Genomic DNA, 22940 nt, shown 5'->3' with positions numbered 1-22940 from the left:
CTATTATACAATGTAATGTATTAAATGTTTATTTTTCGCCCTTTTTGCGGCTTTACATTTCGGCTTTACATTTACATGTGGTTACATGTATAGGTGGGACACGCAGTTCGCTGTGTGAAATCAGTGCGCGGTTAGAAGACAATATGATCGGCAGTTGTAGCATGATTGCGTCATATCGATTTCTCGCTTTCGGTAAACACGAGGCGAAGTCACATCCATTCCCCGAATGTTCAAAACATAACCGCCACAACATCTACTACAAAGCCAAAAAAGCAACTGAACAGCAGCAATATGTATTCAGGTGTATCAAAAATTCGTCCAGTAAACCACCAGTACTTCAATAACATAAAGTGGTACTTTTTTCTTTCACATTGTGAACTTAACACAACATGTTACAACATTGATTAATTGATTCCTCTATTTACTTCGGTGAATTCACTTCAACAAGCTGTGGACTCTTAAGAACCAGCTGGTGTCACCTCACTAGTCACCAAAATGCCAGAGAGTCAGCATATCGTCAATACCTCATTCTTTCGTGCACGAGGGCAACTTAAATCGCCGACGGTCTTGGTGACAGGTAACACTAGGTCTTGTGGTAAGTCATAGATTACGTCATGTCCCTACCTAGTACATTCTGTTTCAATTGCTCGTGCCAGCAAACCTGATATATATTAGCCTTTATTTACTGACTTTAATACCTGATTTCCCCGTCAGTGTATACCACCTGCATATATCATTATGACACATGGAATGTTATTCAGTTTAGCTAGATAGGTAATGAATTTTAAAAACGATGCTGAAATATGTTTTTGAAGATAATGAACATTTGACTGCACAATATAAAACGTGAGTGTAATACATTGAACAGTGATGCAGCTTACAGCGTGAGCCCTTTGCACGTTGGCGTTGGGCAGCTGGCGAGGAACCGTTACGCCTCAGTAGTATATGTTTGCATGTATACGCTCTGAACACATTTTGGCCCCATGCTGGGTATTAGTCACATTTTTCAAATGCGGCAGTTGCAGAATGAAGTGGTGTCGTCGACAGCTATGCGGAATACACAAATCAAGACAAAATCGGCTTCGATTCGCCAGCGTTGTCGTCGTTGGACTGGTGACTCTGTTTGTCGTAATCCGTCCAAACGGTATGTTGATATGTCTATACACAAAGCACACCCTGTATTGTCGCAGTGACAGGATTTCAAGACTTATATAAAACTTCTCGTGGTGACCACAGTGTGAAAACATGAGGTTTTCTGACCCGTATGATCCTTTGACACACAAAAAAGACACAAAATAAATTAAATTCATGTTGATTTTGTGATGATGATTGCTCATCGTTAACAAAACATTGATTTTCACACAAAACTACGTCTGTACAAGTATGTCCTGGAATGTTAATGCTGATTTTATTAGGAATCTGAACATTCAAAATGCCATTTGCGCATCTTAACGATTTTAAGACAATACCGAGTGTAACCTCCATGTGACTCTCCTCCTCATACCCCTGTGACGTCACAATCAAGTCACTTCACAAAAGTTTTCACAGCGTGTTGGCCGTATATTTCACTCAAGACAATGGTTTACGAATTAAATATGACTTGTATTTTGATATTTGCTATAATAAACTAAATCCCTTTTTGTGAGTGAGTGAGTGAGTGAGTGAGTTTAGTTTTACGTCGCACTTAGCAATATTCCAGCTATATGGCGACGGTCTGTAAATAATCGAGTCTGGACCAGACAATCCAGTGATCGACAACATGAGCATCGATCTGCGCAATGGGGAACCGATGACATGTGTCAACCAAGTCAGCTAGTCTGACCACCCGATCCCGTTAGTCGCCTCGCCTCAGTTGCCTCGCATAGTTGCCTTTTATGGGAAGCATATGTTGCTGAAGGCCTCCTCTACCCTGGACCTTGACGGGTCTCATAGGATTTATAACATCACCTAATTTTTCAGTGTCATCATTGTCTTCTGTTGCAACTAAATTTCAGTTCTATAGAACATTTATCGTTCTTTTTCTAGACCCGTCAAAAGCTCGATTTGCACGCTTGAGTAAAATGGTGATTAATCATCATAGACTGCTGTTCAAAGAGTTGAAAACAAAAGAGAAGATCCAGGTAAGCACAGAGGCAATTTGGTGAGATACATATTTATACTTTACTTGACTGGAATCTTGTTTAACGCCGATAACACAGCGGCAGCCACTAAATAATAGATGTTGAACCAGTGATTAATATTACAAAGCACGTACTTGGGATTAAGCATGGCTTATGTGTGTTTGGTGTCAGTTTGGTGCAAGTCACTTTGAACAGTGTTTCAGTCATTACACGAATCAGCATGGTTGGAGTTGAAAGCCAGTAGAGATGCAAATCTTCCACGTATACCACTTTGGGGGCATCAATGAGCACGGGAGGATGTGCTTACAAACCTAGAATCAAGGAAAACCAAATTCTAAGGATAGTCAGCTTCTTTATTGCAATAGTTGACGATCCATAGAACTTGGTTTTCCTTCATCTATGCAACTTCTAAAGTGTCCTTCAAAGAAGTAAACCTAAAATCGTTGCATCAGGGATACGAAAACAACGATTAATACCACCAGATTAATGTTTTGGACACGCCTTAGGTGCAGCTCAGCAAATACAATTACGGCACATTCGAATGCGTAGGCACCCGTATCCCAGAGTCTTTAATGTCGTCAGGGGCAACTAACAGGACCGGGTGGTCAGATTCGCTGACTTTGTTGACACACGTCATCGGTTCCCGTTTGTATAGATTGATGCTCATGATGTGGATCACTGGATTGTCTTGTCCAGACTTCATTACCAATTTCGTGGAACGATGTTCACAAGGGTGTAGCTACCATAATCAAACAGTCCAGGCCTACACATAATTGTTGCTAAAAACGTTGGGCAAGCCCTCAATACTATCTTAAAATAAAGCTTAGCAACATTTATCGGGTTTGCATGAAACAATTGGCTTGCTTGCTTCGGCATGCGACTGATTACTATATTAGATTGACTCGATTATTTACATGTCGCCTGCATATGGCTGGAATATTGCTGAATGTGGGGTTAAACAACAAACAAACAAACACACAAACAAACTGTAATGCCTTTAATGTACGAAAAATGTAATAACATATGCTTTGCTTCAGGCGTCTCCAGATCCATCTGTATACAGAAAACGCCAAGAACAGATCCGACGCGTGTGCGAATCCCGTAACACATCCAGCTCATCGTTGTCAATGACAACGTTCCTGCACAGATCCTGGTTTGCGGAGGAATATAAGCTCCTGTACTGTTTAGTTCCCAAGGTCGGATGCACATTCTGGAAACGAACCTTGCAAGTGTTGCGGAGACAGGCTATTGGGCTGAAAACACCGTTCAAGCTTTTGTATGAACAGTGTTCAAGCGGAAGACGCGTTGCAATCAAAAACATCATGGAAGCTGTTGTTGAAGGCAGTAACCTTACACACATAATCTCCGAAAGATATGTCAAGTTCATGTTTACCAGAGATCCATTTGAAAGATTATTTTCAGCTTACATTGATAAATTCTTGACGCCGAATTTGTCATTCTGGAATCTTGGGAAAATTATTGTTTATGAAATGCACCGTGCTCCATTGAAAAAATATTGGTACGGACACGATGTAACATTTTCAGAATTTATTGAGTACGTTTTAACAACGGAGGATAAATACCTTGACAATCATTTTAAACCCATTTCCCGTATATGTGACGTTTGTAATGTCAAGTATAACGTCATTGGGAAGCTGGAGACATTCAAAACGGATGTGTTCCACATCGTCAGCATGGTAAATGCGTCGGATTGGCTGGTGTTTAAAGATTTTAAACAAGAGGCAACAATTGACACAATTCTGGATATATCTGGGAAGGCTTTTCAGTACAGAGAAGATCTGGAGAGATATATGCCATTTCAAGACATTTTGCGAAGAGTATGGAGACGATTTAAAATTGCAAACATCTTGGATTTGAAAGAACGGTTTCCTCTTTCGGAACAGCAGAGTAGAACAATATCGATGGAAGATTTCGCAGACATGGTTGTGACATTGTACAAAACGTCCGAAAGACGCGACAGAGGGAGTAGGACTGCCGCTTTTATTCAGGCATATCGGCAGTTAACAAAATCCACACTTGACAAGCTGAGGAATATGTTTAGGCTCGATTTCGAGCTGTTTGGCTATGACATTACAGGACCTCATCTAGACGCCATGGAGAAAGATATGAAGGACAGGTCTGCTCTAGAGTATGATTTTTACGACATCTTGAGGTGAAACGTTTCTAATACCTATTGCGGAATGATACGTGACCTATCAAAGAAATTAGGGATGAGGATACAAATATGGTTGATTACAGAGCACTTAATTCCATACAAAGAGTATGCTCAGAGCCCCACTGGGAGAGTAGAACGTACACGTACAGCACAGGTGGAACCCACAGTACTAGTTGGGTATGGACGTTTTGAGCTGGCATTCAGCTGGGAGAACGTTCCAGAGGTTTGCCGACACGTTGAGAATGATCGACATCCGAAGGTTTCACTTTTGTACGCAGAAAAATAAGACTGTGATGCGAACATGGTGTGAGCGTTCTGGCAAGATCATACTGACAGACCAATCGATACGATAGCTTGGCGCAGTTCCGTGGACACATTGGTAGGTCAGTGTGAGGACTTTGAACTGGATTCTGTTCTTGGATTTGGATTCTGACTTGGAGCCATTGCAGGAACTTAAGAACAGGTTTGATGTGGCAGTGCTATGGCTGCTCGCGTAGAAGTAGCACATTAAGATGTCTCATAGACACGACTACTAAACTTTATGACTCATTGTGACGAGTCAAAATTTTGCTGGATGATTCTGGTACGCGTTTCACGAAGCCTACTAGCTATCGCAGGACTACGTTAAGTGTAGGCCCTCCTGGAACTATTATACAATACAATCCTAGCACTAATACATAGTGCCTTATGGCAGTCACTGAAATATGAGGCCAAGAAAGGGCTCTGGTCAACAACCAGTTGATCCTGGCTGCTGAAGGGGCTACAATTCTCACAGCTAGTTGTGACAAATGCGACAGAACAGGACATGAAAAACAAATGCTTAATACACTTCAAAGCTTTATTTAAACAACGGCATATGTATGGTTCGATGATAACTGAACAGACTCAAACAGGAGTTACGTGAAAGTCGCAGCAAAAAGTCATAATCAAAATGAACGCATTAATGGAACACAGATTATTACCAGAAATACTAATGATACAAGTAAGGTATAGCTATACATTTTCAGATAGTTCTTTTCACGATTAACAGGGCGATGTTCATGTGTGCTTTGGTCAAAGGAACATACTGAGTGCTGACAGTATGTTTTTAGGGCCACACAATAAAAACGATTTAGACATGTTCTAGAAATCCTTCAAAGTGGTTCCATGTTCCAAAGGCCATCCATGTTCCTTTATGTCTCTTATCACCTACCTCAACCAATAAGACAGCAGGTGAGTTGTTGAATATATTTCATATATTGCTTTTCACACAATGTTTCAGATATTTTATTAAAATTCTCAGATTTAGAACTCTGGGTAATAGTGTTTCAATTAATTATAATTCGGTAACAAATAAATGACAAAAAAGACCAAAAGCTCATATGACACGTGCAAGAGTAGGAATATAGGAGATATAAATACTGTGATGGAAATCGGAGGAAAATAACGAAATTATGATAGTTCAGTGGGTACACTGGGTAATAGTGCTTAAATTGATTCATAGTTCGGAAGCAAATAAATGACAATGAAAAAACAAAACAAAAACAAAACAAACACAAGCTTATATGATGCTGCAAGAGTGGGACTATTTAGGAGATAAACATACAGTGTTATATGACAAAACAATAATAGCTCTAAAACTGATTTAAAAACCAAACAAATAGCATGAGATTTTAAATAAAATAATTAGAGCTATTATAATTTCATTATATACTTCACATTTTCCAACACCGTACTTTTATCTCCATTCTACCTTAACCATTATATTACGATTTAAAAAATACATTCTGCAATTCTGGAAAATCAAATATAACATGATTACATATCCTTGAATGACTTGGATTAACCAATCACAATCCAGTATGTACTCATGTCATGGTAAAATTCTTTATCACAGCCGGTCAAAATTTCTGCACAGGCTTCACATAGTCTAAGGTCAGAATGACAAAATCAGAGTGGACAAGAAAAGGCATAAGTTGTTTTAAAGGCATTTAGAAGTTGGAGGAATCAAACTAAAAATGCTTTATGGTTCAGCTTCTTTATTATAAGTTGTGACCTTGTATAATAAAGAATTTGAACTATAAAACATTTTTAGTAAGATAAGGCATACATACAAAAATGACCGAAAGAACCATATGCTCCATATTTTATACCAGTAATTTAGCATCCTGGAGCCATGAAACTTTGCAACAACACCTAAACGCACTTTCATACTAAATACTGCAATGTTGGACAAATGACACAGCTACAAACAAGTGTGTTCTAGAAACAAAAGTGCTCCCTGGGCCAAAGCAACTGGAATAAAACAGCCACAACAGCTCTCATGAAACAGACAAATGAGATGAACAAACATACTAAATAGTAAAACGCCTTTCACATAACAAAAAGCAACAAAATATCACATGCTGCTTTCCATCTGGTAAAAGACAGGACCCTGTCCCAATTACAGTCAAGTGTGATAAAGCAACTTCAGCTCCTCCTGGCAGAGGAAGTTCACCATAGGATTTCAGGTACTGACATGATCAGTTTTGTCATCCAGACAACTTAAAAAAAAATCACAAACACAGTCTAACCCAGGGTCCCAATCCACAAATATTCATATTGCTACGGCATTTGTAAATCAATGGTAAACTAAAGAGTATACATGTCATGTAACGTCAGGAACACTTTGTGGAATTGGACCCACATCTTCATGGGGACAAAACACACATGATCTACTGAAGACACATTCTATCACAGATCTTCACTCCTTAAAAAAATCAGTATCAGCACGTTTGGAAGATACTTTCATACACAAAAATATACATGCAACAGGTCTCCCCATCCTGCAGTATGAAATACTTATTGCACTTCTGTACACAGGTTTCTAGGTGGATACTGTGCATTACTGTGCTGGATGTGCTAGCCCAATGACATATCATTCACATTTTGACAAGGATACTCCATACAAACACATTACACTGACTTCAAGCCAAGAAGTCCCATCGTGCTAAAAGTCAGGGTAACTACAAGCACCATATTTTAACGTCGTTAGGTATGAAAGACCTGGGGACTGAACCCTTACCAGTCACTTTCTGTGCAGACACTCAATCCTCTGCATTGTGGAAGTGTTCACCTTTGTGTGACTCTGAAGTAACTGAAATATTGTCTGATGTGTATACAACACTCTATATATACCCAAGTGTAAACATGATATTGTGTCATGTTAGTCAAACTGGGCAGTCATTATATCATTTGGTAAGTTGAAGTCTTCTGCTCGCCAAGGACAGGAACAGATTCATGAGCCCACTATGGACACAAATAAGTAGATTCATGAGTTCACTAAGGACAGGTCAAGATTCATGAGCCTGCTAAGGATAGGCATAGATTCATGGGATTGTGGCACATCTAAGGGGTAGAACTCTGTACAGGAAACCATGGTGACCATGACAACAACATGACTATGCCCCATTTGTTACAGGAGCTTCTAGGTAACTGTTGTATCATGTAAGAGTCATGTATAAAGTTAGAAAAGTTAGTATGTATATGTGAAATTTCCTTAATGCTGTCAATCCTTGAGCTGACGTTTATTCATGTTTTGCATACAGGGACCGTACGTTCAAAGAGACTGTTCACAATCACTGGGTTGATCGTGTATTGGGTGTGAAAGTATGCTTTACAATAATACAACTTTGTCAGAATCAGATCTTAACTAGTTTTTCTTTTTGAATGGAAAATAGTTGTGTATTTGCGTTTGATTTGATTTAAAATTGCACTTCTTCATAGGTTCTTTTCCTTTTCTTTTTGTGTATTTACGTGCCTTAGCAGGCTTTTGTACACTTCCTGAAACAGCCCTTTTCCTTGCACTAGTGCCTATTCCAGAAAGTGTCTCATCGTCAACATCTGAATCTGAATGAAGCACAATAACAGAAGTGGTAGAACTTTCATCAGTAACAGGTATAGCATCTTCCTCAGATGTGGAACCAGTTTCTTCTGCTGGAATTTGAAGGAAGAATTCAGAAGCAGCCTCGGGACGATCTTCAGGAGCATCTGCACCTTGGTCTATATCAAAGTCAAGTGCCAGGTCAGGAGCTGAGACACTGCTTCTCACTACCATGACATCACTGTCTGTACTTTGGGGGTTGGATTCGGAATCTTCCAGACCCACTGGCAAGTTTTGCTTTACAGCATTGCTGAGAGTATTACAGCTGTCAGAGTCTTGACTATCACTTACAATAACAACTACATCTTCATTTTTCACATCCTCACCACCATCATCATCACCAACATCATCGTCATATGAGAACAAATCCTCAGACATCAAAGAATGCCACTCATCTTCATCTCTACAACGATCTTTAGATGATTGACAAGAACTGTTGACCACTTCACTGTCTTGACTGGATACCTGCCTGGGTTGTGGGTCATCATCTACAGGTATCTGACTAGACAGCTGCCTCGATCGTGGTGCATCATCTACAGGTATCTGACTAGACAGCTGCTTCTGTTGTGGCACATCATCTACAGGTATCGGACTTGACACCTGCCTCTGTTGTGGAGCATCATCTACAGGTATCTGAGTTGACACCTGCCTGAGCTGACTGTCATCTATGGATATCACATTAGACATCCTCCCAAGCTGTTGAGAAGATGAATCCTGTTCTTGCTTCTGACTAAAGTGTGAAGTCAGTCCTGTAGCATCAAAGTCAATTTTCTTCTTGCACTTGTTCACATGTTCCTCCTGCTGATTTAGACTGCGTTTCACAGGAGTGTCTTCATTTTGTCTTTTGTGTTCCGCCTTCTTCCGTAGAGATCCCGGCTTCAGCAGCATACCTCTGATGTTGGGCTGATGGACAGGAGTTACAGGAACCTTCTTCTTCTTGGCTGAACAAATAACATAATATGAAAATCATTCAAGTCACTGATATACTGAGCATTGCACATGTCTGTTTTGCTTTACCAGAGGGACCTCCTTGTATTGCAAAAACATGACGTACTTTTTCATTCTCATTAATTCAGTATCAAGAAATCACAAGACAGGAGTGAGTGAGTAAGTGAGTGAGTGAGTGAGTTTGGATTTATGCTGCACTCAGCAATATTCCAGCTATATGGTGGCGTTCTGTAAATAATCGAGCCTGGACCACACAATCCAGTGATCAACAGCATGAGCATGGATTTGTGCCATTGGAACTGATGATGTGTCACTGTATATATCATTGCAAGGACATTTCTGTATGAAAGGCCAATGTCTGAGTTTGGTATGAAATTTTTACAAAGGTTATTTAAAGGTAAACCTACTAGCATCAGCGTCTTGTTGCCTTGATTACTCAACATACCTATTTCCTCCTGAAAACATGAGACAAGTTCTGGGTATCTTGTCTTAAACAAGTTCTCTTCCACATCAACAGTGTAGAACTCTCCCATGGTCCAGTGGTCCTCATCTATCAGACATTAAGGAGGTTAAAGGAAAATTGGCATGACACTGACATGACACTGACATGACACTGAAATGACACTTGCATGTCATTGCTAACACAGGATATAATCTGGACATATTGTATAGTGATCTCAATTCCTAAATCTTTGGTACCGTATTTGCTCTGATACATGCTCTAATAAACAACCAGTGGGTTTTCTAAAGAGTGATTGAAATGAAACCATTTCCCCAGTGACAACCAACCACAGAGGGAAGACCTCACTCCATAAGACCCAATGGTTCAGTCTGAAAGTCTGCCACGTGAAGAATATCGTTACTGACATATATCATGGCAGGAACAAATAATAACAAACATCTGTGAGGGCGGTAGATCATTTACTAATGTGGGGATGGCGTGATTGCATACATTGATGACATCACATAGTAGAGGTGTGACGACACACAAAATTCATGATACGATAGTTATCACAATATCTTGGAATGATACGATATGATTCAATGTTCATCATGATATTCTATCTTAAGTTACTTTCTTTTGAAAACATATATTTTAATATCAAGTAACAGTGTCTATCTTGGCATAACTGTCAATTTCTAATGAAAATTAACAATTTTAAGGACAATGATACATATCACGAGAGGAAAAAAAACATAGACATATTCATCGTCCGTTAAAGTATAACGATTATCGATACTACAATATATCGTCATAGCTCTATCACATAGTGATGTAGTTCACATACAGAAGGTGTGGGACTGCTGTATTGTATCAAAGTATACTACAGTGATGACTGGTTTGCCTGATTCCAGATCTGGGGCATAGTTTGAATATTTTACACAGATACATGAACCTCCTGTACAGTCTCGATAAATTCGACAAAACTTTAAATTGTTTGAGGCTGCAACAGACTCTTCTGCAGATGTGGTGTTTGACTTTGGGGATGGCCTTCTTATTTGTGAGCAGAGAGAGTTTCCTTGCATTTTACTACATAGGTGACAAAACCTTATAGATGAGAAAATTCTTTATTTTGACAATGGCACCATTTCAAACTGTTGCATTATTTTCAAGCGTAGGACAAGGCTACTGTGGTGCTCAACAACCCTAAGTTTGACACCATGGTCAGCAGTTTGCGCAAATGCCATATGCTTGAAAACAGTATAGAGAATCCATAATGAAACGGTGCCATTGTCAAAATAAAGAAGTTGATAGAATGCCCCTCAAACAAAACATTTTGCTACACTTGTCACATTTCAATGATAGAAACAGTTCGAAATAATTGCCAGTCTGGAGGCCCATCTCCTCACTGTATGGGCCAGCAGTTTCAAATATTTGCAGGTCCTTTATGGCCTCCAGTAAATAATGTCTTTTTAAACAACTGAAATCATTCCTGTTTTTCTTGCTCCTTTCGTTAACGTTCAGGAATTTTCCATAATCCATCATGCTATGATAAGTCTCACTGCAGCGTTTTTCGCATAGGAATGTCTTTAACCAATCTTTAACAAATACTAGTAAACACATCTTTCTTTGCCATTGGGTTTGTTCACTGATTTTGTAGAAACAGTGTGACAAAATTGGCTTTTAGATTTCTTTCAGGGCCTGTAGATTTTAAAGCCTGCAGACTGCAGCAGGCCCTGGCGGCCAGTTAACAAAGTAAGTTATCATTACATGAATGTCTGGGGGTCAACATGCAAGAAACACATTGGGGTAATAAAGTCACCAGTGGCTCAGATAAACTGAGGCAAATAGTGATGGCTATCTATAGCAAGAGGGTTGTTCCTACAAACACATTTATTCATGAAGGCTTTAGTCCTTTTTACCATTCCAGTAACAAGCCACTGGAAATGTCTTCCAGATGTATATGTCTGGGTGCTCTTCACACTGCAGCTTACCTAACTTGGACCAAATAGTCTGATAGCAATCCACAAAGTTTCTCTGACATGCCTTCTGTATGCTGAAATAGTCAACAAGAACTTATACAGATCAATGTTGGACTGTGAGTAAAGATGCTGTTTAGACATGTTAGATGTCTGCAGTTACTTGATTAACGTAATGTAATGATACAGACATACCATCTGTGTCTTAATTATGTACCTGTGACCATCTGGGATAGAACTGGTCTTCAGCAACCCATGCTTGTCTTAAGAGTTGACTTACTGGATCAGGTGGTCAGTCTTGCTGACTTGGTTGACGCATGTCATATGATCCCAATTGTTTAGAATGATGCTCATGCTGCTGATCACTTGATTGTCTGGTCCAGACCTGAGTATTCACAGACTGCCTCCATATAGCTGGAATATTGCTGAATGCCGCATTCAACAATAACCAAACCAAATCGTACTGATGTAAGAGCTTGCACAACAGATGCTGATGTGTATGAAATTATTATCCTGTACTTCATGAAAATAATATATATGCTGCATAAATTCTAGTTGATTTTTATTGTCTCAGGAGTCAAACCGTGACAATACTCTTGTCTCATTTATATGCTTTCAATATTGAGTTTCTCTTATGAGCTTGGCCTGTATACCAACTTGGGTACAAGTAAATCCCTAAACCTCTTTTTGTCTGTCTTTAGATTCTTTCTCACCTGATTGGCTTAAAACCTGACCAATCAAATTCCTCTCTCAGCTGCATATAGGCCAACACTGGGATCATGGCTGTCACCACTTTAGCTCTGTCCATGCGAAGAAACTTATTCAGTGACTGACATAGTCTTCCCAAACATGGACGCTTCTGGTTGAAGGACATCATCTTCATCAAACTCTTCTCTCGGCTGACATCAGTGAACTCCAGAATAATCTGAAGACATGAAATAGTTGGGGTGGATACTGCAGAGAATTTAATATTGTGAAATATTGCGATTTGAAAGCATATATTGTGATTTGTATTGCAATATATTGCAAGTACAGTGGAAGCTGTCTTACTCGAACCCTTAGTAACTTGGTTTTCTATATAATTCGGACCGAATTGTTGGTCCTGGCAGAAGTTAACTAAGTTATTATTACATATAGGCTAACTAATTCGGACTTCATGTAACTTGGATTTTGGACTGAAATCTCCGCCCTTCAAGGTAATTTACTATGAAAACATCGCTAATTAATTCGGTCTAGTGAGATCGTATAAGGCGGAAGTGCTTTGTAGTTAGCTGATTACCGACTTCAAATGGATTATCAGGTGTGATGATAACCAATTAACAAAAGGAATTAACAAAGAAGTTCAGCAAGCTGACACGACTCACTCAGTGAAGACTGCATCACACGCGCTTCCATACAAGGGCGTTATCCCGCAAAATAGCCTGTACCATGAAAACATGGTACGTCACTTCTAACGCTCGTGCTTACGGACAAGACATGGAATGTGTGTTGCATTGGAAACCACCACACGACAGAACATTCTAACAATAAATTATTTATAAAAGATGAGGTGATATTTATTGATGGAGTTACAGTTTCGGTAATCTTCTGATACGCAATAATGTCCATGATCATCTTTTGTGCTATTACCCCGAAAACATGTTACACCATGGTAAAAGTACCATGCATGCATATCTCCTGGTCAAGGGAGCTAACTCTTGACTCTCACCAGTCCAATTCTGACTCTTCGTTATTCGGACACAAAAGTCGGTCCCAGTCGAGTCCGAATTAGACAGCTTCCACTGTAGTTTTTTTAACTAAAAAAAATACCCAATCTTATAATTGAGTTAATACTTGATTCATAAAGCAAAATCACAACAATATCACTATGTTTGATTAAGCTTTAAATAAAACTTTTAATCCTGACAAAATAAAAATATAAATAATATTCTCCCTCCACCAAAATAATCCTTAACCTAAACACCTCTCAACCTATGGGTTCTCTAATTGACAGAACATGGCACTGTAATACTGAAACCTACTTTCTCACAGAGGTCTGTAAATGTCTTATCCTCCAAGGCCTTCTGTCGTACTCTCAATTCCTCAACACAGGGATTTATCTCCCTTTGTTGTTCGTGCCATTTACAATTACAGGATACTCCACTATCAGCCTGGCACTCACACTCTGTTTGGCATACTTTACATCCTTTACTTTGGTGACCTGTCACTGTTCCTAAATAAATATAGAAACAAACTGAACATTTTATAGCCTACCTCAATGATAACAAAACATGTCTTTTATTTTCCGTTATGGAGATCGGATATAGTGGAAATGTTCGAGGGACCAGTGAACAACGTACTTATCTTACCGAACTTTGACTTCAAATTGTCTGAAGTATGGATACAAATGTTTTGTAGCCATTGCTAGATTCTGCACACAACAAGGAAAAAAAGAACATTTAGAGTTATCTCCCTTCCTTCAATCTGCATTTGCAAAACATTGGTAGTGTTTGGAAAAAACAAATGATCATAAATAGTATATAGTAAGTCTTGTAGTTTTAACCATAGATATCTTCTGAGCATCTGCATCTAACCTGTATGGTGACATTGGGAGCAGTGTGTTTCCCTCTTCATACAGTCAAGGTTTTTCTTACGCTCAACAAGATCTTGAAGCCTCTTGTTGTCTTTCCATCCAGATATTCTGGAACATTCACAGTAAATAATCGAGTTTGGACCAGACAATCCAGTGATTCCCAACTGGGAACCGATGACATATGCCAGCCAAGTCAGCGAGCCTGACCAACTGATCCTGTTAGTTGTCTCTTACGACAAGCAGAGTTGCCTTTTATGGTAAGCATGGGTTGCTGATGACCTATTCTACCCCGGGACCTTCATGGGTTATGAGGGTAATGTGTCAGGCCAGGTATAATATCTGTGGTGGATCTACAAACATTGAATCCTTGCTAGTCTGTGGGTATTGCATGGGGTATTGTTAAAAGTCTGCAATATTCTGCATGTTTGATGAAAGCCTGTAGCCATGGTAACTATTTGAGTTTGGACCAACTAATCCAGCAATTGGCATGATCTCACATAAACAACTGAGTCACTACAGTTTGTTCAGCTTGACCTGATCAAGTGAATCCTGAAGCACTCCCTGGGACTGTCACAACTGGGTGTATCTATTATTGTGGAGAGGTGTGCCTTTGTCAGATGATTGTCAACATGTCCCAACAGACGAGGCAAGGTTGCCGTTTGACATCCCAGTGTCGAGAAATCGTCGGCAATGTCCTAACTTTCTTCAAAAGTGGTTTAATGTTTCCAATATATGCATGCTTTGCGCGAACACAACATTAATAAGATTACCTGCTCCCTATAATGAAGTTAACTCGACCTGCCGTATGACCTCCATTTGACCTCCTGGGTCATGCATATGCAGAGCAGCTCAGGTCAAGCTGAACAAGCTGCAAACGTGAACACATGATTCATAAACTTGCCCATATGTTCAGCATAGTTTGTTGGTGACCTATTCAAACCCAAAATCCTCACGGGTCTGAATAAACAAGGATGCTAACAGATGTCATGTCACACTATTGTTGTGATAAAGAATAAATATGTATGCATTGTGATATGCTGTTACCATGGTTACATAACAATTTGTGCAACACACCTGCTGAGTATGTCTTCTTCCTCGGTACAGTGCTGCCTCATCTCATCAAACAGTGTCCTGATGTGTTCCGGACCCACCCCCTTCACTCCCCCCTCGTTGTAGTCACACCCTGACAAGAGGGCGAAGGCGATCAAGTTTCTTCTTGTGAGACTGAGCTGACTTTCAATATCGGCGATGCTGATCCTTACAGCTGAAGTGTCCTAGGAATGAGTAGATGCTATTTATTGAAGTAGTCACTGAGAGTTGGTGGCTTGTTATTCATCAAAAGACAATGCAAACCAGTGGTCAACTGCATGAACAACAAGTATTATGCCTCATAATCAGTCAGGTCCACATTATGACATGTTACATTTGGCTACTATCATAAAATTCACCTTGTTAAATCATATCACATGATGAACCTACAAATTCTAAAGCTACATGAATAGAAAAATGTTCGGCCCCTCCAAACAAAGAATACAGACCTTGAAAATAGACGAAAGACGTGCCATGTGATCAATACTGACATTACAGAAAACAAGATGATGTCTGCATGTGTTAATACCAGATAATCCAGTGATGAACAGCATCAACATCCATCTACCCTACTGGCATTCAATGGAACGTGTCAACAAAGTCGGCAGGTCTGACCATCCGATCATGTTAGTAGCCTTTTACGACAAGCATGGGTTACTGAACACCAGTTATAGCCATTTAATGATTGTCCTGACATTACAGTGTTAAGTTATTTCCATGTAGGATCAACTGTCTATTTTTAAGGATTACAGCATACAGAGGTTGTAAACTTACAGATTTATCAAATTTTCTCATGATCACCTGTGCTCCATACAAGAAAGCATCACCATCTTCAGTGAGTACAGCATCAGCAGTCTGGTCATTTAGGGAAGTAATTGAAATTATAAACCTCGAAGTGACAAACCAAATACATGCTTGTCAGGTGGTAATTACATACTGGGTAATTCAATAATAAAGGAAACTTTAGAAATACATTTTGGCTTTGACATGTATTACACAGGTGCCAGAATCAATATTATCTTGTAGAAAAGAAACATCATCTTTCATTTGTTTAGTTAAGCTGAGTGTTGATCTTATTCCTAATCTTCAAAAATATATTTGACCTGAAACAACACATCATAATTACTGAAGAAGATACCTTTGTAAAGTTGATATAGGCACACATCTTCTCTGCTTCCCCTGGGCTGTGGATGACAGGCAGACCGAGATTCTCAAGCAGCTCCACTACCTGGAAATCAATGCAAAATAAGACAGGTCTTTCATTAACTGCCCGACAAAGGAGGGCAGTTGAAAAGAATTTGGGCCTCTGCAAATGATAATGCCTAGGGTCTAAATTTTTGAAGCTCTCTTAGCGCTAAGATAAAATGTTAATTTAGAATTTTAAATATAATGAAAACAAACGATGGCATCGGTTTTGAAGCATGTACTGTCACCGACGGAGGTCACCGACATACTTTTTACAAGTATGGAAATGTCATAGAACAAAACAGGTGACATCACAATTAGCATGATGACATTCGAGCTTGAGCTTTGCCCATACTACCACCATTTTGTTCAGTGCTCAGCAATGATAGAGTTCCTGTCAATGTATTTGTTGTATGTTGAAACGTTACGGTTGGCAAGAAAGAACATAATGATACAGGTACGAATGTAAGAGTCAGAAATAGCATCAATAATGCACCCAAGTTAAAACAAGTCATAGGAGATTGAACATCTAGAGCTGAGCTCCTCACGACGTCACCCAACAACAGGAATGATAATGGCGCGTGATCATGCAGTTTGGGGGCATTATCAAGTCACAGTGACTCACTCATTTCCAGTAACATTCATTTGTTTTCATGATAATTCTATCCATCTTAGCTATAATATTAATAAATGGTGATGTAATGAGACTTCACTGGAAATGCACCAGGGTGGGGCTGTGTGTGTCTGTGATAGTGTTGCTTTTACTGAAGTTCTAAATATAGCTTGCATTGGGAATAAGGGATTCAGACCCCATGTTGCAAGTCACATCAAGTTGTTTATTACCAAATACATATATGTGTTTAGTAAACCACTTGCTCCCCTCACCACAGAATGGAAATTGTCACCGGTTTACTTGTCACATCACTTTATTCCACTAGAACTGAAGTAAGTATCCTTTCTCTCAGAGGCCCACATACGCTGCTTACACAGGTAAAATACACTTTATTTCCAATTATGCATTGAAAAATAATTGTTGTGTACCAATTATGCACTTAAAATGTGAGACACACACAAAAAAACTAAAACATGCCTATGGAATATATAAATAACAATCGCTTGTGTAATGAAACAGACATCCACTGCTATCAAGACTTGTGTTGTACTGTCAGTACAGGATGAGTGATGTTTTTATGAATTTGTGTAACAGAGCCATTTCCATTATATTTAAGTTGGTTTTGGTAATGACACAAGGCAGTATACGCTTGCTTAGTAAACTAACTCCAGGATGTATACTTAGGTGAGTAAAATCTCTGTAATACCCACACATCTGAAAGCAGTGGGTAATGAAAAATGAAATACATGCACCCACTACACATTCATACTACTCACTCCAAAACACACAGTAGGTACAGTACCCGCAAGAGCTAAATCTTTTCAGGGACTCTGAGCTCTAATAGCTTTAATTATCAGAAACAGACTACAGAGAGATTCCCAGAGTCAGAACTGCCATATGGTCATCAACAGTAAACTTTGTAATCAGGTACTTATTCACCCCGTGACGTATGTCACTTTATTCAACTAGAAATAGTCATCAATTTGGTCCACCACCCTCTAACAGTTTCAATAATCAGAAACAGGCTAGCTGTTCTTGAAACGTTTGTAGTCCTACAAACTTCTTAAGCCCATTCTTAACACATTGGCTTTGATTAAAGTTAAGACTGCTTCGGGCTATGAATGTTTCGAGAATAAGGGCCCATGTCATTAGCATTAAGTAGTAAATGCACTGTGTTTGGGGTCGTTACCACTTTACTCACTTCCTTGTAGAGAGACCTGTCCCTGAAAGTCCTTGATTTGCCTGCTCCTGATAATCCACGAACAGTCTGACGCTTCTGTAGACAAACCTGCTTCAGCTTTGGAACCTCACCGTCCAACACAAACAAAAGCTTCACTCCGTACTTCAACAGTTCAATTGCCCGGTAGAAGATGATTCTGTTTATAAAATCAGTTTATCCAATATCAGCAATTATATTAAACAATTTCAGTCAGAAATATTACAGAAAAAGATTGTTATTTAACTCTTTGTCCATATACCCCACAGTTTTACATATTTTCATTGTCTGCAGATGACTAAATAGGTTTTTTAAAGAAAATGTCTGGGTTCCCATAAAGTTATATCCAAAAATATATTTAAAAAAAACCCCAAAGTCCAGTTACAAACTTTTTGCAACATTTTGACCTGTTGTAACTCTACACCTTTTTGTAAGCAGACGAATGTCGTAGCTCTATAAGCGTCTCGTGAATCAGAACCTTGCATCTGTTATTCAGCATATAGTTTACTTTCACTTGCAGAACTTCAAGCCCACTACATGACATCACTGCAAGACTGAGTGTCTGTCTCCAGTACAAAGAAATGCAAACATGACATTGAATTAAAACTTAGGACTTAAAAACCTATACCTAAATCGGGATAACAAGTGAATGTTCTGCTTTCAGAGTTAGTGCATAATGGCACAGACTGAATACATGAAACCTTAACCAGTAAACTTCACTGCTTTCAGGATGAGGTCATACCACATGATCACGATTTCAGCTCAGTGAGATGTTTGCGGTCAAGTAGTCAGTCAGAGAGCTGACTGTTTTCATGGTGCATCTCTACACTGATGATACACCGTTCCATTTTAAGATAATACAACCTGACAGAAATGTTTCATGCAACAGTCCTAAAATAGAACTGAGAATACATTCTCAAACCTTAGAGCAAATGATTCGATCTCCAATCAAAGAGATCGAATCTCACAGGGCAAAACAACGCCTCTATAGACAATCAGTGACGCCCCACCGGGAGAGAGCTGTGATGTAATGATATTACAGTCAGAAAACATCTTGAGACATCACAAACAACTCTGGCACCGAGATTTAACTCAATATAAAGTCGCACACACCTGTATGGAACGCGGAACTCAGATACACTCCATGCCCATCAAACCTTGTGTAGTCTCTTTCATTGCTACTGTTCTCATGGTTAGTTTTACTGATTGAATATATCAGTATATGAAACACAACATCATTATACCTGATCACGAAGAAGCGTGAAGAATATTTGTAGGCAGGGCCAACTGCCCTGGCCTGACTCATCCATGCACTCAGGTCAACTGCAAGGGTCAACCCTGCACACTTGGACAGAGGCTGCAAAGTGCCTAGACCGGACAGTAATGGCCACAGTCCTGTTACACCCATGTTTCTGGATTAGCTGTACAGCTGGAAAAAAATATCATGGTTAAATGTTCTTGTGATTGAACAATGATATCAGTTGTTATACTTGTGAGCAATGCCATATTATTCTTGGGAAAAAGACTTAAATTACTGAATACTTAACTATTCCTTGCTGGGCCCACTTGCACAAAGTGATCTTAGCACAGCAATGGCCATAACTCCCATAATCTATCATCAGAGACTGTATAATAGATCTATCATATGGTCCCTGCTAACAGAGACTTTTAGAGCGTCACAGCACTAAATTCACTTTGTGCAAGTGGGCCCTGATATGTATCAGGACTGAATTGTGAATAGGTGTGTGTGTGTGGAAGTTGAGGGATGGTCTGGGGCATTCTTGATATATCCAGGGTATATCTTCCGGTAAGTCTCCACCACACCCTGGATGCATCTAATTTTATTACCTCCCTTTGCTGGCTCCACATTCTAACAGTAGCCAATCAGCTAAGCTGCTTTTTACAACCGAGCTTGCCAGTGTTAACAAAGATAGAGGGTGCACATGCAAAGGTTTGTTCCCATTGCAACTCAGATTTGGGGGAAATCATGCAAACTGACAGGTCTGAAACTCTACCCATTTCAGATAACCTCTGCATGGTTTGTGTTACCTTGTTTAATTGGTTAGATAATTTGTAAAGGGACAGTGGGTTGTTATTGGTATGCTCAACTTCTCAGCATAGACACCTGATTGGATAAAAAGTCAGCCAAGGCTCAATGTCCTGAGCCATAGATACAGCCAGGATATAGTGGAGATTCACTGGAATGTATACCCTAGAGATATTGAGGATGGGTCTGGAGATGCTATGACACTTCACTGATCTTCTGTTCTGCAAAAGTAGCTGGAATTGAATGGAAACTACTATAGATGATAATTTCTTCAATATATTACATGTATTAGAGTATATAGATTGTTATACAATTGTCAGACAAACATTCTGTCTCTATCTCTCACACACACGCCACCTTTTTTGGGTGTAGGTTTCATCTTTTATGGGGGTTCAGGGATATTCTTTGTGTGGATCGCTACAAGTGATTACTGTTTACAAATGCAATGTCCTCTACTTTCTCTTTTACTTGTCGACTGTGCAAACATAGATAGCAAAGGTGCGTTAGATCAATACGTATTGACAGAAATAATGTATACTATATTTGAAATATTCAAAATCTATATACAATACAGATGATTGCACATAACACTGATTTGTCTTTTAGACAAGACCCGCAATGCAGGGTCATGTCTTCACTGTATAGGACCGCATCGAGGCTCTCGGCTAACGGGACAGCATCTCGGGACACTCATAGTCTGAGTGACTCTCGGCTGGGACTGCATTATCTACTAGCTGTTGCAGGTCATCATATATCATATCCAGTGCCAACGAGTTACACGTACCTACAGATCAAATTCTGGTAAAGAGTGCTCCACTAACTTAAGATAATGCACAAACTCATATGCCTTGCATCGTCGTATTTTCCTCATGTTGTACAGTAGCGTCAGCTGTGAAATAAGCTCCCTTTCGCGATTTGTTCAGAGGAATCTTATATATTCGAAGGGCACGTGCGCTGTACTGAGCTCGGCAGAATAACATTTCCGTAAACAAGTCTGCAAAGGGAGGGAATACTATGTACATAATATCAACAAGAAGCACTCTTAAAATATCCATTTCCAATGACAATGAACTGAACTACTAGTTTATCTGGTATCTGGTAAATCCAGACAAATAAACTGGGACAGGACCCATAAGTTCTGGAATTGCGGTGCCTTACACACTGGATTGAGCAAGTTGGTTTAGTTTTACGCCGCACTCAGCAATTTTCCAGCTATATGGCGGCGGTCTGTAAATAATCGAGTCTGGACCGTACAATCCCGTTATCAACAGCATGAGCATCGCTCTTCGCAGGTGGGAAGCCTGACCTCCGATCCCGTTACTCGCCTCTTACGACAAGCATAGTCGCCTTTTATGGCAAGCATTATACATTGCTGTATACATTATTCTTGTCACTGATATCACTGAACTATTATCTTACTGATATCACTGATATCCATTTTATTATTACCATTACTCAACATATTTTAATAACCAAAATGACATTCTTGATATATTGCAATAACTCCCTTAAATGCAACGATGTTGGTTACTGATATCCCTGATATACTTCCATGATAGTACTGATATTCTAAACATACAAAAATAATCTCACTGACATCCTTCATGGGTATCCCTGATATACTTTAGTGATGTTACTGATATTTCACATATACAAGAATAAAACAGCATAACAATTAGCCAAGTCAAGTGTCCTAAAGAAACATAAAAATATGCCTGTCTCAAAACTAATAACACATCGGTAAGTGATTTTAGTGTTACGACGCACTCAGCAATATACCAGCTATATGGCGGCGGTCTATAAATAATCAAGCCTGGACTAGACAATCCAGTGATCAACAGCAAGAGCATCGATCTGCGCAACTGGGACCAATTACAACTAAGTCAGTGTCAACTAAGTCAGCGAGCCTGACCAGCCGATCCCGTTCATCGCCTATTACAAGCATAGTTGCCTTTATGGCAAGCATGGGTTTCTTAAGGCCTGTTCTACCCCAGAATTTCACGGGTCAGCAAAGAAAGGTAACTCAGCTTTATTATCATTGTGCAATGTAATATCTCCGTTTTGAGCAGATATGAAATGAAATCCGAGTTTATATGCAGTTTGAAACCATATCTGGAAATTATCTAAAGCCCATGGATAAGAAAGATACCATTATTTAAATGCCCAAAATGAAATTGACTTGTTCCGGGCATCTGGCAATGGGATCTTTGAAGCCCTGAGGACAGACCACATTCAGCTGATTCTGTATCATTGTACCTACACAGGGTCTGACACTGCTCATATTATCTCAGTATCCAATGGTCTGTTTTGGACAGCATTGATTATTATGCAGATTACCCTGACGTGATGATCTGGGTTAGAACTGATCTTCAGTAACCCATGTTTGTCGTAAGAGGCGACTAACGCGCTCGGGTGATCAGGCTCCCCGACTTGGTTGACACATGCCAGCGTATCCCATTTGTGTAGATCGATGCATAGGGGTGTGTAATTCTAAAATCTGTTATCAAGGTATGTACTGTCACCAACAGGGTCTTAGCACTACATGAAAGGAGTATATATAGTACTGAGACCCCGTTAGTGACAGTAACTACTTTGATGGCAGTTTTTAGCGTTACATGCCCATGTGTATTGATGCTCTTGCTATGCTGTTTA

The 22940-nt window shown here is 39.5% G+C and overlaps 2 protein-coding genes across 2 annotated transcripts; one reads left to right on the top strand and one right to left on the bottom strand.

The window, feature by feature from the left end:
- Positions 1-1026: 1026 nt before the first annotated feature.
- LOC137277695 (carbohydrate sulfotransferase 11-like) lies at positions 1027-5419 on the top strand. Its single transcript, XM_067809575.1, has 3 exons — positions 1027-1144; positions 2026-2120; positions 3158-5419. Exons 1-3 carry the CDS (start codon positions 1027-1029, stop codon positions 4295-4297), a joined length of 1353 nt encoding a protein of 450 aa, XP_067665676.1. The 3' UTR covers positions 4298-5419.
- Positions 5121-21195, bottom strand: LOC137277694 (flap endonuclease GEN homolog 1-like). The gene is made up of 12 exons (XM_067809574.1): positions 21073-21195; positions 19486-19670; positions 18227-18401; positions 16366-16455; positions 16002-16082; positions 15213-15412; positions 14140-14246; positions 13588-13778; positions 12280-12491; positions 11582-11643; positions 9591-9695; positions 5121-9138 (listed from the first exon to the last, which is right to left on the bottom strand). Exons 2-12 carry the CDS (start codon positions 19647-19649, stop codon positions 7967-7969), a joined length of 2559 nt encoding a protein of 852 aa, XP_067665675.1. The 5' UTR covers positions 19650-19670; positions 21073-21195; the 3' UTR covers positions 5121-7966.
- Positions 21196-22940: the final 1745 nt, after the last annotated feature.

The sequence above is a fragment of the Haliotis asinina genome, chromosome 3 (assembly GCF_037392515.1).
Source record: "Haliotis asinina isolate JCU_RB_2024 chromosome 3, JCU_Hal_asi_v2, whole genome shotgun sequence".
NCBI classification, from domain to species: Eukaryota; Metazoa; Mollusca; class Gastropoda; order Lepetellida; family Haliotidae; genus Haliotis; species Haliotis asinina.
This window is presented reverse-complemented; position numbering and strand designations above follow the sequence as displayed.

Coding starts and splice junctions, on each gene's coding strand:
- LOC137277695 (XM_067809575.1), top strand. CDS start 1,027: ATGAAGTGGTGTCGTCGACAGCTATGCGGAATACACAAATCAAGACAA. Junction 1,145..2,025: donor TGTCGTAATCCGTCCAAACG/GTATGTTGATAT, acceptor TTCTTTTTCTAG/ACCCGTCAAAAGCTCGATTT. Junction 2,121..3,157: donor AAACAAAAGAGAAGATCCAG/GTAAGCACAGAG, acceptor GCTTTGCTTCAG/GCGTCTCCAGATCCATCTGT.
- LOC137277694 (XM_067809574.1), bottom strand. CDS start 19,649: ATGGGTGTAACAGGACTGTGGCCATTACTGTCCGGTCTAGGCACTTTG. Junction 15,413..16,001: donor TGAGAAAATTTGATAAATCT/GTAAGTTTACAA, acceptor ACTCATTCCTAG/GACACTTCAGCTGTAAGGAT. Junction 12,492..13,587: donor TTACAGACCTCTGTGAGAAA/GTAGGTTTCAGT, acceptor TCATGTCTTCAG/ATTATTCTGGAGTTCACTGA.